The 16548-nt window shown below is 48.2% G+C and overlaps 1 protein-coding gene across 2 annotated transcripts in view; it reads right to left on the reverse strand.

Moving 5' to 3' along the window:
* The window catches only part of GIGYF1 (GRB10 interacting GYF protein 1), a 1483862-nt gene that overhangs the window by 1185617 nt on the left and 281697 nt on the right, over window positions 1-16548 (reverse strand). For both annotated transcript variants that reach the window (XM_086946110.1, XM_086946109.1), the window contains exon 7: window positions 5693-5804. In XM_086946110.1, the coding sequence (XP_086802236.1) occupies window positions 5693-5804 (112 nt within the window). The remainder of the gene's footprint in view (window positions 1-5692; window positions 5805-16548) is intronic.

Below are 16548 nucleotides of genomic sequence, written 5' to 3' on the forward strand. Positions count from 1 at the left end.
AGGTATTTTCTGTGTGAAGGATGTAGTGGAATGTAGAAGTACGCATCCTTCAGGTCCAGAGTTGCCAGGTAGTCCCCCTGTTGAAGCAGTGGGAGAACCTGCTGCAGTGTGAGCATGTGGAAATGCTCTGATAGGATGTAAAAGTTGAGGGGCCTGAGATCTAGGATGGGCCTGAGGGATCCGTCCTTCTTTGGAATAAGAAAGTACAGGGAGTAAACTCCCGCACCTCTTTCCTGCAAGGGCACGAGCTCTATTGCCCCTTTTTGCAGCATGACTGACTTCCTGCTGCAATAAGTGCAAGTGCTCGCCGGACATAGGACGGTGTCTTGGGGGTATGTTGGGTGGAGTGGATGTGAGCTCCAGACAATAACCGTATTGGATAAGTGTTCTGACCCACCTGTCCGTGATGATGGACTTCCACATGGGCAGGAACTGCTGGAGTCTCCCCTTGGCCGGTGTTGCGTGGTCGGGGGGCAGTGACAAGGCGTCACTGTTTGTTGGCGGTGGAGGACCTGGACTGTTGTTTCCACGTCCTCTGCCCTTGGCGTTGTTGCCACGGTATCCACCCCGACCTTTGTTGGTATAAGAAGTTTGGGTGTTGCTTTTGTGGAATTGCGTGGACTGTGAAAGTTGACCCCTTGAGGTGCCTCTAGTACTGGAGCGACGAAAGGACCCACCCCGAAACTGCTGGGACTGCAAGGCACCCATAGATTTTGCAGTGTCGGTGTCCTTTTTCATCTTCTCAAGGGTGGTATCAACCTCAGGGCCAAACAGGTGATCTGGGTTGACCGTCTGGTTCAAGATGTTAGTTTGAATGTCCGGCTTGAACCCAGATATCCTCAGCCATGCATGTCTACGAAGCATAACGCTAGTGTTAATTGCGCGCGCGGCGGTGTCAGCCACGTCCAGAGCGCACTTAATGGAAGCATTGGAGATAAGCTTCCCCTCTTGTATCAACATTTCTGCCGCTTCCTTATATTGATCGGGTAAGTGCTGTAAAAGGGTCTCTAGAGTATCATAGTGTGCCCTGTCATAACGCGCTAGTAGCGCCTGCGTGTTGGATATGCGCCATATGTTGGCTGCCTGCGCCGCCACCCTCTTCCCTGAAGCCTCAAAGACTTTTGATTCCTTGTCTGGGGGAGGAGCATCACCCGTAGTCTGTGAGTTGGCTCTTTTGCGGGCATTGGAGACAACCAGGGAATCCAGAGGCAACTGTCCCTTAATATAAGTAGGATCAGTGGGCGCCGCCTTGTACTTCTTTCGATTCTTGGGTTGATGACCCTCGCCCGGGTGGGCTCTTTGAACACCTCAGCTGCGTGCTTCAACACACCCTTCAGCATTGGCAGAGTCTTTACGGTCTTTTCAGAGACCGAAAAGGTGTCAAAGAGGAAGTCGACGTCCACTGGGTCAGCATGGAGCTCGACGTTGTGATTGGCTGCTGCCCTCTCGATGAGGGCATTGAAAGCCGCAGAGTCCTCTGTGGGGGAAGTCTTGGCTGAGAAAAGCTGAGGCTCCTGTCCTGAATGCGGGTCCCCAGGATCGCCACCTGCAGACCATGGTTCAGTCACATCCTCTGGGTCTGTGTAGACGGGATAGCTGTACTCATCCTCGTCGTCACCTGCCTCTACATTGGAATGAGTGGGTGAGAGTTCGTGAGCCTGTGGCAAAATGGGCTCCATCAAGCAGAGGCACCAGCAGAGTCCATCTTCCTTTTGAGTGGATTCTTGTACGACTCCAATTGTGGGTCAGGGGTGATCTTTCTCTTTAGGAGGGAGAGGCTGCCCGTGTCGGCGTCGATGAAAAGTTCCTGACGCTCCTCCTCCGCCAGTTGCCGTGGGTCCGGGACCACCAACGACGGCTTCGGCGTCGTAGACACCTTCATGGGCACTCCGGCCCCCGGTTTAGCTGCGAAAGCCTTCGGCGCCGTCTTAGGCGGCAAGGTGGAAAGTATCGGCGTAGGCGCCTTCGCCGGTTTCTCCAGAGGCTTGGGCGGCACAGGGTCCTTCGGCTCGACTGCTGCGGCCCCCTCCCTAATTCGTTGTAGGGACTCCGTAACCTTTTTTGTGAACGAGGCAGAGGGACGCGCCGGCTCGACAGTCTTTTGCGGCTGGTTTCTTAGCGGCGACCGACGATGCGCCCTTCGGAGTCGAGGCACTTGGCGTTGCCCCCTTGGTTTTGTCGAGTGGAAGCGAGGCAGAGAGGGACTTTGGGTCGTCCTGCCGCTTCTTCGGATCGAGAGTGGACTTCTTAGGGTCGTCGACCGTTTTTTTGTGATCGAGTCGACCCTTGCTGGCGTCGACCGTCTTCGGCGCCGATGCGGCTGCGTCGGTCCCCTTAACCTTCGGCTTCGATGCAGTAGCCTTCGGGTCGGCCATTTTGGCGTGGCTCTTCGGCTCGACGGCCATCTTCGATTTCTTCGGCGCCGAGGCCTCCGAAGTCTTCGACCCGACCAGCGCGATCCGCACTTTCGGTTTCGATATCTCCGGCGTCGAGACCGCAGGTTTCACTTTCGGTTTCTGAGGTACCGGGAGTGATTCGGTATCAATGTCCGTGGCCGGGCCGGAAGGCCGAGCCGTGGAACGTACATCAAGGTCTCGGGTAAGGCCCGAAGGCGATCCCTCGACCTGGGCCTCATGATGTTGGATGGCCCCGGAGCCAGTCTGAGGAAGCTCCTCGTCCGAGCTATCCTCTACGGTGGCAAGGGCCCCATCGTCGTCCCCTACCTCCTCGACGACTTCATCGAAATCCTCGGTCTCTGCGTCGTAGTCGGCCTCGACCTCAGACGCGGGGTTAGATTCCGTGATCTCCTGGATATCGTCGTCCCGACATCCCCAGCATCAAAGATGTCCATAGGAGGTGGTGCAGATTGCTGGGCCTCCAGGCCCGCAGCTCGGCGGAGCTTGAGTGTCTTTTTGGACCGGAACCTGGAACAGGCCATACATTTGGCCTCGTCGTGGTCCGGCAACAAGCACTTGTTGCACACCGGGTGTACATTGATATGCGGGTACTTCGAGGCACACACCGGGCATAGTTTAAATGGACTTCGTTCCATGATGGTTGAAGAGGTTGGAGCGTAGAGTAGGCCCTTCCGCGCCGAAAGCACGCGGAAGAACAATGTCGGTTCGGAGCAGAGGAAGTTACGAACCCGAATGAAAGACAATACCGACGCAAGTCCTAAAGACCTTTTGGTCTCAATCAAAGTAAAGTTAAGAACTTTCGATTCCGACAGAGGGAACCGAACACATCCGAACCCAATGGCGGAAAAAAAACAATCTGGGGATGGAGTCGATGCCCATGCGCACTGTAGTCCAGGGGAGGAGCCACCTATCTCGTGATACTTCGAAGACTCTTCCAGGACAACAATGTGCAATCATCCCGACCCAACACTAGGCGGCGATCTATGCACAGATATGAATGTCAGCAGCCCACATGCCTCGAACTTTGTGTTTTGATAAACTTGTTCAGGCATCTGAAGTCTATCATGAGAGTCCGTGTAAAGTGGCTTGTCTCTGCTAGAGTTTGTACGTCGAGCTGTTAGACGGTTTTGTTCCTGTCCATTGATTTAAGTTTGGTGGCATTTTTTGTAGTTTTATACAATATGCATGCAGTAGGATATTTAAGACCCACTTGTTTTAGGTGATCTTTCCCCATTTGTGAATAACCCCCCCACCAGCCACCAAATTTGCTTCCTACTGTTTATCATAGCAAGGCCTTTTCTCCTTAGTCATACTGTGGCTACTACCGACACTTGTGTCTGGCTTATAACCTATGCCCTCTTTCAAATGCAAAAACAATTGATGGACAGAATGTTGAACAATGTCATACATTCACCCCATTACAGAGATCTGGGCCTAAATCCATTGTTTATTTGCTACCCATGCCATTCTAGTTTAGACCCAGCCATATACATATCAGTCATAGCCCTGTCCCCACTGCGAACAGTCCAGTCTGAATTGCCAGGTCCTCCCTGGACCGGAAACACAAAGCCTGGGGTTGCTTTTGGGGTTTCACCCCCTCATCAGCCAGGCTAGCTTTGCCAGGGCAGGGTGACCACAGGAATCACGTCTGGGCATACCCGTGCCACTCATTTGCGCAGGACTCTCACAAATAGGCTACCTTTGCAGCTTCTTAGACTGACACATGTCTGCTTGAAGCAAAGTGGATGGTTGTGGAGCATGCATTTGCTGTGGCATGGCCTGAAATATCCCTCTGCCCATAGGTCTCCAGGCAGATATTATGCCTCTTGAAGGTTTCCCCCTCCCCCACAATTGTATGACCTCCATCGCCTTATCCATTTACTTCATCATCTGCTGTAAGGTCTGGAAATAGGAGAGCCACAAAAGCTCCCCCCTTAGTAAAAGGCATGTGAATGTTGGTAGCCTGGACCTCCTGTTTAAACCGGGACACACTGATTCAATCAAGTCTCCTAAGTGCGGTTTCTGTACACATCTGTCTGCTTGCTATGTCTGCTGCATTCAAGACAGAATTAGAGCATGAATTGGCAATTGTTTTTCCTTCTTGTATTATGCTCTTGGCCCTTAAAATAACCAAGGGCATGCTGCACAAACTCTTCTTTCTCCACACTGTTGAATACTCTACCTATCCAGTAGGACATTGGAGTTTGCCATTTTCTACTGTGTGACAGATGATGTCTCTGTCTTCCTGCCCAAATGTTTATTTATGTGCTCTTTTACTGGTGATGGTTCAGTGGAGGAAAGAGGACTGGACGTTTACCTACCAGTAGATATGGTTATTGAATCAGATGGTACACTTATCTTCACAGGGTCCCATTTTGAGGGCTTATCGTTTTTCCTCAATCCAAGGTGACAACTTTGAAGGATACGGGATCCTTGAAAGCCCCCTTATCCTGGTCTGTGAGGCCGGGTAATTTGCACAAGTAATGTAAAGGTAGTAGACTAATAGGAAGCAACCCTGTCTGGTCCTGTTTTAGCTGTCCCCCATAAGTATCAGCTGCAATTTGTATAGCAACTTTATAGAGTGATGGGTCATCGGGTGGTAAAGGCATAAATTGGTAAGATTTGAAACTCTCCTTTGGTCTCAGTGTATAAATAGCAGCAACAGTGCTCTTCGTGTAGTGTCTCCGATACAAGGGTGTTCATAATGTTAGTCTTCCTCAAAACTCTTCCTGTGGTTCTGGTGTAATAGGTGGGTCCAGCTGATACTCTTGTTCAGTACTCCCCTCCTCCTGCTCCCTACTCAAAGGCTACACTGGAAATACAAATTTGAGTTATTTGTCTAATATTTCCGGCAGCAACACCATTTTTCTTCTTTAAGCCATCACTTCTTTTGCCATCAAGTGCTCTCTTTAGTGCATAAATCTTTCTTTCAAAGTAAACCGTTTTTTTGGATGGTGTTCTGCCAGCACTTATACCGAGGTCTTCATCGATGCATGTGAATCTTGTGTTTCGAAATGTGCTTTTTCAAAGTACACCACCTGATTTCCCTGGGCAACCTCTGTATCTTGGACTATTTACTCCCCAATGGAGAAGTCTTATTCCTTAAAGAACTAAGCTGACTGTGCAGTTAGAGATCAAAACTGTAAATTTATATTACAACGCATTTATACATTAAACAATGCTTTTATTCATTGACTGCTATGAAGAAATACAATCTTCCTGTCACATCTGGAAGGTCTTCCTATAATTCTACTACAACAGAAAAAGTGTCTCACCTCTTCCCCGGGCACTGCCTCGTCCGCGGGCTACCCCTCCTGGGGGGAGCCCGGCTCCTTTCCCCATGAGTCGCAGCACAGCAACACTGTTCACAGACATCGAAAAGTTCCTCTGAGGAAGCAAGGATTAGAGGTTACCATACTTAGACCAGAATAATGTTTAAACTGCTAGATGAAACTTATTGCCCTTTAAGCAAGGCATCACAAGCGTAACACAGACAAGCAGGCAGAATTTGCAGTGATCTGGAAAGAAATGCTGTGTGGAACAGGAAGAGGAGATCTCAGGAATTCAGGATGAAAAGAAAGTACACATGAAATCAAGTAGTGCCAAGGCAGAGTAAGAAAATTAACTTCAATAAATGGACCACAACTTGAAAAACAAACAACCATGATAGAAAATAAAGACCTTACTTACCCTGTAAGCAACTGTCTGTGGCATGTAGTACTGTAGATTCACATGCTTTCCATACTTCTGAAACCTAGTGTTGGGTTCGGATGTGTACAAGTTGTTTTTCTTATAAGAAAAAGAGCCCCAAGATGAAGTGTCTCCTCTCAGTGATATTGCGGGCATCAACTCCATTGGTAAATTGTTTTCCTGCAGTCGGGCTAGAATGGAGTTAAGTCAGTAAAGTGATGACCATGCATAAGATGCTGTAAGTAATGGAACGAACACAGATTATCTAGGAGGAGGACAGGTGCATGGGAATCTACAGCACTACATGCCACTTTGATGCTTAAAAGAGTAGCAATCCGTTCAATAGCATTTGTGGCTGTAACATGCTTTGCATTGACTAGAAAGCAGTGCCCTACATAAAGTGCTTGCTAACCTGTGGGTGCTACAGTTGTTTGGAAAAGGGTATGTAGTACTGCCTGTCCATTTGCTTGTTGGTGTGCTAATATATCTGCACAGTAATGTTTAGTCAAAGTGTGTGGGGTTGACCATGCATCTGCTTAAATCTCAGCTATTGATTTATTGCCCAGGAAAGCCACAGAAACTCCTATTTTGAGAGTACAGTTTTCTTTAGGTGTTGGCAAAGCTCATTTAGCCTTGAAATAACATTTCTCAATGTATTTAACTATCCATCTTGAAATCCCCGGTTTTGAAATGGTCTTTCCTATGAGATAGGGCAAAAAAAAGCCACAAAGTTGTTTGGTTTAACTAAACACCTTAGTTCTATCAATATAGTACATTAAAGCTCTTTTAAAATCTAGTGTATGAAGCGCTTTTTCTGCAATTGAATAAGGTTGCGGAAAGACAGGTAAGGAAATAAGTTACTAATCTGTAACTTTAGTTCTCCACTATTGGAAGTTTCATGGATTCACATGCTTGAATGCTTCCCAGTCATTGAGATGGGAGTCCCTGGAACATCAAAATAGCAATACTATGCCTTGAGTGGACAACAATCCCCTGCCACCTTAATATGGTTCTTTCTAATAGCTCTCACAAGAGACAGATTAAGGGACGAGTTGGGCTCAGCAATTCAAGAATACTTCAAGATAAATCTCCCATAAGAAACCAACCCGTCTAACAATTCCGACGCTTTTAAAGGCATGATACAGGGTAAATATATAGAATTAAACTCCACACTGAGCAGAGGGATAAGGAGCGGTTGACATTTGAAGAACAACTCCGAATTAGAGCAGGTTTCTAAAAAGGAACCCAAGAAAGCCCTGCAGAGTAAATTGACTGCAGTGAAGGGCAAAATGTATGCAATTTACACCAACAGAGCAGAACTGACTCTTGCGCTTGCGGAGAATCTCTTACGAACAGGGGAACAAGTTTGGGGCCTTTTGGCTCGACAGCTCAGAGTTAAGAGAAAACGAGAATATAAAGGGGACATACAAGATACTCAAGATAAAGTCTTAGCTGTCCGTCTAGTTTTGTAGCTTGAAGACTTTCTTGATTCACTATGCTGTGCATTATTCTGCCATCTAGTGGTTGGGCCCGGAATTGTACTATTTCCTCTTTTTTCCTCGTGGCCCAGGAGGGCGTCGACCTACCACCATTTGGTGTTTGCGACGTTAACGCACTTCCTCTGGAAGCTCCCACCCTTGGTCGCCATCTTCGGATTCTTTTTTCTGGTCTTGTATTACTTTTATTTCTCCTTTAATCTTGTAAAGTCTCTCTCCAGTTTTATTCGCTTTCCTCCGGTCTCAGCTTTCTGGGGGAAAAGGGTGTGTTCCCTAGTGAATCCAGAAAGTCTTCAAGCTGCAAAACTACACCGACAGGTAAGAAACTATACGTTTTGCAGAGTAAATCTTTCTGGATTCACTACGCTGTGCATAGACTTTGTAGCGGTTTGTCCTTAAGGTGGTGGTTGGGTGGAAGATGAGCTCTGGTTACTGAATAGGTGTTGTAAGACCTTCTGTCCCACTTGCGCTTCCTTGTTCATTTGGATATCTACACAGTAGTCCTTAGTGAACGTGTGGACTGAAAACCATGTTGCAGCCAGACAAATGTCTTGAATTCTTGTGTTAGCTAGAATCCCAATTATAGATCCTTTCTTCCTTGTTGAGTGAGGATGAGCTGCTCCTTGTAACAGTGGTCCTGCTTGTTTGTGTCAGAGTTGTATGGTTTATGCAATCCACCCTGCAATGGTATTTTTGGTAACTGGTCATACCAAAAAACTGCTGGCAAAGGAAACCAAGAAAGGCTTCGACCTTCTCAGCTCCTTTGAGTATAGCGCCCTTTCTGTGCTAGTGGCTGGTTTTTGGAAAAAAATTGATAATTAGATTGATGTGGAACCGTGACACCACCTTTGGCATGAACTGTGGTGTTCTGTTCTCATTACAATCCTGTCACTGTATTTGCAGGTGGGCTCTTGAAGTGTTAGTGCTTGCAATTCACTTACTCTTCGTAATGATCTGTTAGACACTAAGAAGGTTGTCTTTAGCGTGAGCATGTGCTATGTAGCTTTGTGAATAGGCTCAAATGGTGCCTTCACCAACTGAGTTAGGACTACGTTGAGGTTCCATGCAGGTGCCGGCATTCTGTTTGGAGGTACGATTCTCTTAGCTTCTTCTGAGAATCTTTTTACTACTTGGGAGGTAAAGAAACTTTTCCGTCTCCCCTCTTGTGTAAGCTAATATCACCGCTAAGTGCACCCTTAGGGATGTGCAGCTCAATTTACTTTGTAGTAGATGTGTTAAGTATTTTAGTACTGTGGATTCCCTTGTGATTCTCCTTTGCAGTTTCTCCTTAAGGCACCATTATGAGGATCTTTTCCACTTTGCTACGTAGCACTTTCTTGTGGTAGGTCTACTCGCCTCCCTGAGCACTGCCATTGTGCTTGCTGGTAGTTTGAGGTGAGCAAATTCTCGGTCTTCAGGATCCATGCAGATAGGTTGAGGCTCTCTGGCTCTGGGTGTAGCACCCTTCTATTCTGCATTGTTAACAGGTCTCTCCTTCTTGTGAATCTGTGTGCTGGTGCCATTTCCAGTCATTGTTAGAACCAGGACTGTCTAGCCCACTGAGGTGCTATTAGTATTAGCAACATGTTGCTGATCCTGCATTTGCAGAGTACCCGGTGTATCAGTGGTATAGGGGGGAAAGCGTATGCAAATGCCTTTGACCAACTTATCCATAGCGCATTCCCTTGTGACTGATGGTCTGGTAGTCTGGATGCGAATTGTTGGCATTTTGGTATGTTGCAAATAAGTCTATTTGCGGTGTCCCCACTTCCGGAATAAGTTTTGTATGTCTTGTTGGCTGATCTCCCATTCGCGGGATGCTGACCGTTTGCCTGCTGAGTCTGCTTCTACGTTGTCCTTCCCTGGGAGATGTATTGCTAGTATGTCTATCCTTAGTGGAACGGCCCAGGTCCATGTCTCCTGTGCTAGCCTAGATAGCACTACTGACTGTGTTCCACCTTGCTTGTGGATGTAGAACATGGTTGTGGTGTTGTCTGCCTGGATCAACACCCTGTTTCCATACAGATCCTTCTGAAACGCTTTTAAGGCTAGGAACACTGTTTTTAGTTCCAGGTCATTAATGCGCTTGACCGCATCCTGTTGAGACCTTAGCCCCCTCACCTTGAGCTTGTTCATATGCGCGCTCCACTCAAGATGGGAGGAGTCCGTCGTGATGGTCATTATTGGAATTGCTTGTGTGAATGGTTTTCCCTGTGATATGTTTTCCTTGTTCCACCACGCTATTTCCTGATGCACTGCGTGTGTGACAACCACTAGATCTACCAAACTCCCAGTTGCCTGTGAACATTGCTGCTGCATCCATTCATGGAATGGACTCATGTGTAGTCGAATATTTTGGACTAGGTGAATGCATGACGCCATCATTTCCATCAGCTTGTTCACCGTCCTCACGGTCAGAACTTACTCCTTGCGGCAATTACGTGTTTCCTTCAGTATCGCCAATGGTCTCTTCCTGAAGGGGGAACACTTTAGCCTGCATGGCGTCGACCTCTGCCCCTAATATCTTGATTTGTTCTGGTTCTGTTGACTATTCCTCCCAATGGATCAAGAACCTCAAGCATTGTCCGTGTTAGTATGACCTGCTGGATGTGTAGGTTGCATTGGCTATACGAACTTGCCTTTACGAGCCAGTCATCGACATAGGGGTATTTGTGTATTCCTTGCCTTCGTAGGTGTGCGGCGACAGCTGCTAGGCATTTTGTAAACACCCGTGGTCCAGATTTTAGGCCGAAGGCCAGTACTGTGAACTGGTAGTGGCTTTGGTTGATCACAAACCTTAGTAGGCGCTTAAGTTTGTGGTTGATGGAGATGTGTAAGTATTCGTCCTTTAAATCTATAGTAGCCATGAAGTCCCCTTGTTGTATATGTGGCATTACCTCTTGTAGGGAATTCATCTTGAATCTTTTAGTTTTTATGAATTGATTCAGGAACCTTAGATCTAGAATAGGTCTTAGTGTTTCGTCCACCTTTGGCATCAGGAAGTTAGTTGAGTAAATCCCTTGTTTCTGAGGTACCACCTCTATTGCCTCCTTGTTGAGCAGTTCTTGCGCCTCTAGCCATAAGAGCGAGAGCTCCTATGCTGAGTGTGCCTTGCATCTTGGTTTTTCTGTTTGAAGGTTGTTTTTTTAACTCTATACATTATCCGTATTGTATGATGTTTAGTATCCATTTGTCCGATGTGACCTTCCACCATTCTTGGATGAAGTCTTTAATCTTCCCCCTACCGGTGTTAGGTGTTCAAGGTACTGTATGGCGTTGAACGTATAGCAGCAGTTCTTTGTCTTTCCACCCACTGTAAGAAAGTGGCTCTGTATATACTGTTCCAAAGTAAGATACAGTGTGTACAGGGTCCACAGTCCTCAGAGGTCTGGCAGAGGTTAAAGTTAGATAGAACCTTACTCTCCAAAGTGGTAGCTTAGTCTAGTAGTAAGGCATTATCAGAGGACAGTGCATAGCATTTGAGGTACACAGTCAGCAAATGGTCTCGCACACTCAAGAACTGAACTCTGGGCCAATTGTTTTGTATATAAATATATATTTTATTTTAGAACCACAAGTAGGTATAGAAATACTTTCTCTGAATGAGGTGTTGCAGTTGAATACTTTAAATTAGCAATAGACTTTTCAATATAATACAAACAGTTGTTGCAATATGCAACAAACTTAACACAATAACATTGAGCTCAATGGGAATTTTACGTAAATGCAATATCAGTTACTTTGCATATGCTTTTCTTACTCAGGGCTGGATCCTGGATTCAGCCCTGGTGCATCTCCTGTAAACAGTTGAATGAAATAGTTTGTGTTACACAGACAATATTTTAAGTTGCAAAAATCGACAGTAGAAATTCTGGTAAAAACCAGGCAATGTAACCCTATGGAGGAAAATCAGGTTATCGGAAAATCACAGTTGCAATTACTTTTTAGGGCCAGTGCTGGGCACCAAGATCCAGTACTGGGATCTCTCCTGGTAACAGGTGAGTAATTTTGTTTTCGTTGATCGGATGAATTTTAATGGAAATTCTTCTAGTTTTGAAACTTTGAAATATTCAAGTGAAAACCAGTCAATGTTACCCTATGGAGAAAATGTAGGTTATCGGTTTCCAGTTAAGTACTCGACTGGCGTAGTTAAGGTTCTGGGTTAAGACTCTGGGGTCTCCCAGGTTCAGGTAGGTACAGTAGTTACACCCTCAGTGGCACAGGTGCAGCCGGGTGCAGAGAGAGTAGGCCTGATGTTGGCCTATGGCGGGTAGGGGGCCTTTGGTTGGTGGCTGCTAGCATTCAGGCTATGCAGCTGAGGGAGCTGAGCTCGTGGTCACTTGCTCAGGGCAAGTGGGGAAGTCGAACAGAACAAAGGTTGCACTCCCAGCGAGACTGGGTCGACTGGGTGCAGGTTGCTTTTGGGCCGTCGGGCGCCCAATGGATTTCAATGGGAAAGCTGCAAGACTAACAAAAGCTGCAGGCTTGGGGACGGAGATTCTTCAGGCGCCACCACCACTTCAAGAGGCAAGTTGGGAAGCTGTAGCTTAGGTAGGCACCCAGGAATTGGGCACAGGGAGCCACAGGGCGCTGGGGTGTCTTGGCGTCGGGAAATCTTACCATCTGGTGTTCGCGGTTAAGGGGGTCCATGGAGTTGAGGCTGCAGGAGTCACCAGGAGCGTTGAGGGAGTTCTTTGGGTGCAGGATTCTTGATCACAGACGCCAGGGGGACGTCCAAGTGGTCTTTGTCCACTCAGGCACGGGCAGGGATCGGCGGGTGCAATATGCTGGATTCACTGTCACTGGCTGGCACCAGGGGTTGTAGATCTTTGAGCAGAACCACTGCTCCTGAAAGTCCCAGTCTTTTGATGAGCAAAGCAGTCCGGTCCTCTGGGGATTTCGAGGTTGCGGACCACAGGAAATGCCGGGGTTTAGCAGGAGCAGGTTCAAGGGTCGACAGGCCGATCGTTGGTGTCATCCTCTTGTTAGCAGCTGCACGGCAGGTCTTCTTTGTAGTTTCGGAATCGGGATCTGAGGAAGGAAGGTTCAGGGTGCCCTAAATACAAAATTTAGGGGAGTTAACCGGTAGGTACGGGCAGGGACCAATGGGTCCCTTCCCTGGGGTGGGTACACCCCCTATTCTGCCACTCTCCAGTGGGAGGGGGCAGGAGCCTGTCCCTGGTTGGCTGGGTCCCCCCATCCTCAAGATGGCGAGGACTCGAGATTGTGCTTTACCTCACCTCCCACACCCTAGGGGTGGAGTTGGCAGGAGGGCACACCTCTCTTCCTCACTTTTGTTTTTCCCCGCCGGGTCTCCCACCCAAAGTGGGGGGTAGAACCATTGGGGACCAGTTGCTGAGTACAGCAAGTGGGTGGAGAAGCTCACAAAGGCGGTATGCCTTTGAAGCTTCTCCTTCGTGAAACCTGCCCACCTTGAGGGAGGAGACTTGGCACCTCGTCCCAGGATGTGCATTGTTTTGGGCCAACCGACAGCCGCAAGCTCTCGAACCAGGGGTGTAGAAACATGTCTGGTGGTGGCAGCGACTCGGTCAGGTCACTGGGAGTTGGTCAAGTTTCAGGGGGCATCTCTACGATGCCCTCTTTCATGCATTTTACATTAAATCCCACACTGGCATCAGTGTGGGTTTAGTGTGCTGAGAAGTTTGATACCAAATGTCTGTCTTCAGTGTAGCCATTATGGTGCTGTGGAGTTCATAATGACAACCTCCCACCACCATATACTCTTAATAGCAGCACTGCACTTACAGTGCCCAGCAATGGACCTGGGTACTGTAGGGGTACAGGGCTCATGCACCTGTACTCTCACCACTGGCATAGGGCACCCAGCTAGAGGGATGAATGATGCATGCTAGGGCAGTGTTCTGTGGGCATGGCACACGGTTGAGTGCCATGTAGTTCGTTTTGTTCTGCACCCAGACAAGCAGCCTGCCAGGCAGTTTGTGTGTTTGTCTAGGCACAGGGCCTCCAAGAGTGGCACAATAAGTACTGCAGCCCTTAGGGCCTTCTCTGGTCACAATGCCATGGGTACCTAGGGTACCATTTACCAGGGGCTTGAATGTGGCCAGAGATGCCAAATGGGTTTAGGCTTCAATACAGTTTTAGCGAAGGAACACAGGCCCTGGGTACCTGATTGGCAGGAGCCCAGTGTACACTCAGTCAAAGCACATCAGCAAAAAGTGGGGGAATACCATGCAAGAAAGAGGGCACTTTCTCACATCCACCTGAGGTGTTGCTAGGATGGGGGCCTGTTCCATGGTGGAGTCACTTGGTTGAGGGAGTTTGCGAGCCCACAACAGGACTGTCCCCGGAGCTGGTACTGTTAATTCTGCTGCTGGCCTTGGTTGTTCCCTTGGGAGCCTTGCTGGAACGTTTGGTGCGATGTGGTAGGCATGTTGCCTCCTATCACCCGGCCTTCTCGTTGGTGTGCCTCTTCTCATTCCCCTTAACTGCAACGCTCCGATGGACCTTGCTGTTTCATTGTACTTCTTGAGCTGCATCAACTTGTCCTCAACTGGCGTGCCAAACAGTTGCTCTTCATTAAAAGGTGTATTTAGGATGTTTCTTTGCACCTCTGGCTTGAATCCCCTAAATTGAGCCATGCGGGTCCTCTCTCATTCACTCCCATCATTAGCCTGCTTGATGTTTCTGCAGCATCCAATGCCGATTTTAGGCATGTGTTCACCATTTTCTTTCCTTCTTCTACCAGGTGAGCTGCCCTTTGTTGGTACTGGTGTGGTAGATGCTTAAGGAGCGGCCCACTTCACCCAAGTGATGGTATGTGTGCCTGTTGATCAAGGCGTTGGAATTTGCGATGCACCAATGTATTGCCACATTTCTCTCCACCTTTCTCCCTTTGAAATCCATCCTCCTCTCTCTTTGTCTGGAGGTGGTCTGGCATTAGTGGGTACATTGGCCCTCTTCCTAGCTGTTGCTGCAATTATGGAGCCAGCTGGCACTGACCCTTGGATGTATGCAGGGACCTTTGAATAATGTTTGTACTCAGTTGTAGGGGTCACAGTTTTGCATATGGCTGGCTCTTTAAAGGCCTCTATTCCTTGAGCCAACACACTAGGGAGCATAGGTAGGAATTGGCTCCTAGTTTGTTGAGGCAGAAGAGTTTCTATGAGGAAACATGCCTTGGGCTTCTCCTGCAATTTCACTCCATAAGTCTGTGCAGCCTTCTGCACGACCATGTTGTAGATCCCCCATGTTGTCTGGCAGCGAGGGCCTCAAAGGGTAAGTGCCTACCCCTTCTTCTGGCAATTAGGCATAGAGATCATGTCATTCCATGTCTTGGCCTCCGAGGACATCAAGTCCTGATAGGATTGAAGATCTTTGTCGCCTTCTCTGTCAAAATATTAGTCTTTGTCTCAGAGGTCCTGGACTGGTTCTGGCGTCCTAGTCGTCGACGAGAAGATGAGCCAATACACCATCACGCCAAAATCAGCGGTCTGAGTCTATTTTCCGCTGTAGGATGCTCGCCATTTCGGCCTCGAAACTCCTCCTCTTCCTCTCCATCTGGGCGGCATGTTAGACGTCGAGGGTTGGAGCGCTTCTCTACAAGGCAGTCGACTATGTCTGCACTTTTCTCAGCGCCGAGGTGTCCCTTTCGAGGGCAACCTTCGCCGAACTTTGATTTTAGAGGGCTTTTGCCGATTGCGAGTCCATGGTAGCCGTTGCTTTTGTATAGTGTTTCAGCTGCAGAGCTCCCTTCGAGGACTTCGCTTCACTTCTACGAGAGTCTCTCAGCGCTTTAGCTTCACCCTTTTAAGTGTCACTTGAGTCTCTAGGCGTTGACAACTCCCTTACCTCCTTCGACGTCTTCTTATGGACCTCGACAACCGTGCAGTCCTCCGGTCCTTGGGCTATGTTGTCCTCCTCTCCACTGGAGAGACCCAAGTCTCCGAGCAATGGAGGTGGCCCCTGGCCCTGCATGTTGTGGTTCGCCCTTCTCTGCCTCTCCCTTACTCTGAGAGTGTTGGGTGTAAACGCAGAGCAGGCGTTGCAGTCTTCGCTGCTGTAGTCGAGCGGCAGGCAGAGGTTGCAGACTGGATGTTGATCCTACTGGGCGTACTTGTAGTGGCAATTTATGCAAAACTTGAACGGTGTTTTGTCCATCCCCGCGCTCAAAACTTCGATCTCGTTGCTACGGTTACCTGACCTGCAGTCCGGTGTAGCTGAAAACTTGATTTGTCAATTTTCTTCTATTTTCCTCGATTTCTCTTCCAATACTATGGAACTCTTCGGGAACGACCCAGACCCAACGGCGGAATAATGAATCTGAAGATGGTGCCCAAAAGGTGGGAGCTTCTGGAGGAAGCATGTCGACGTCACTAAGGACACGAAAATGGTGGTATGTCGCCGCCCACCAGGGCCACGGGAAAAAAAGACTACAATTCCGAACCCAACAACTAGATGGTGGGATAATACACAGCATAGTGAATACAGAAAGATTCACGCTGCAAAACTCACTGTTCCAGACGTGAGGTTGGTGTGTCCGGAAAAAACTCTCCCAGGACTTCGTTGTGTGTTGCAGTGAGACTCCAGTGTCAGAATTTCTGGGGCAAGGGTGGAGTGAGGTGCCCGATATGCGAGTGTTAAAATCAACATCCAGTTTTAAACAAAAGCGATTTTGAGTCATAGAATCTTTAGACAACGCGTCTTTGGAAAAGAGATTCCACCAGAGCTTCAAAGGGGGGGGGGGGGGGGGGGGGGGGATGTTTAAAAGTTAAAACGTGGTGTCCATAAAGCGGGCGCTGCGCTCCGTTACTAAAAAGCAGTGTAGGAGAGCGTTGCTTGCCTGCAACAGGAAGCACAAGCAGTTAAAGAAAATAGTGCTTCGGAGGCTGCAATTAAAGCCCACTGATTAAGAGGGCCAAGTCCTTATGGAGGTTACAAGATGACAAGGCAATACTAAGGAGGTA

This window comes from Lissotriton vulgaris, chromosome 12, assembly GCF_964263255.1.
Source record: "Lissotriton vulgaris chromosome 12, aLisVul1.2, whole genome shotgun sequence".
In the NCBI taxonomy this organism is placed as follows: Eukaryota; Metazoa; Chordata; class Amphibia; order Caudata; family Salamandridae; genus Lissotriton; species Lissotriton vulgaris.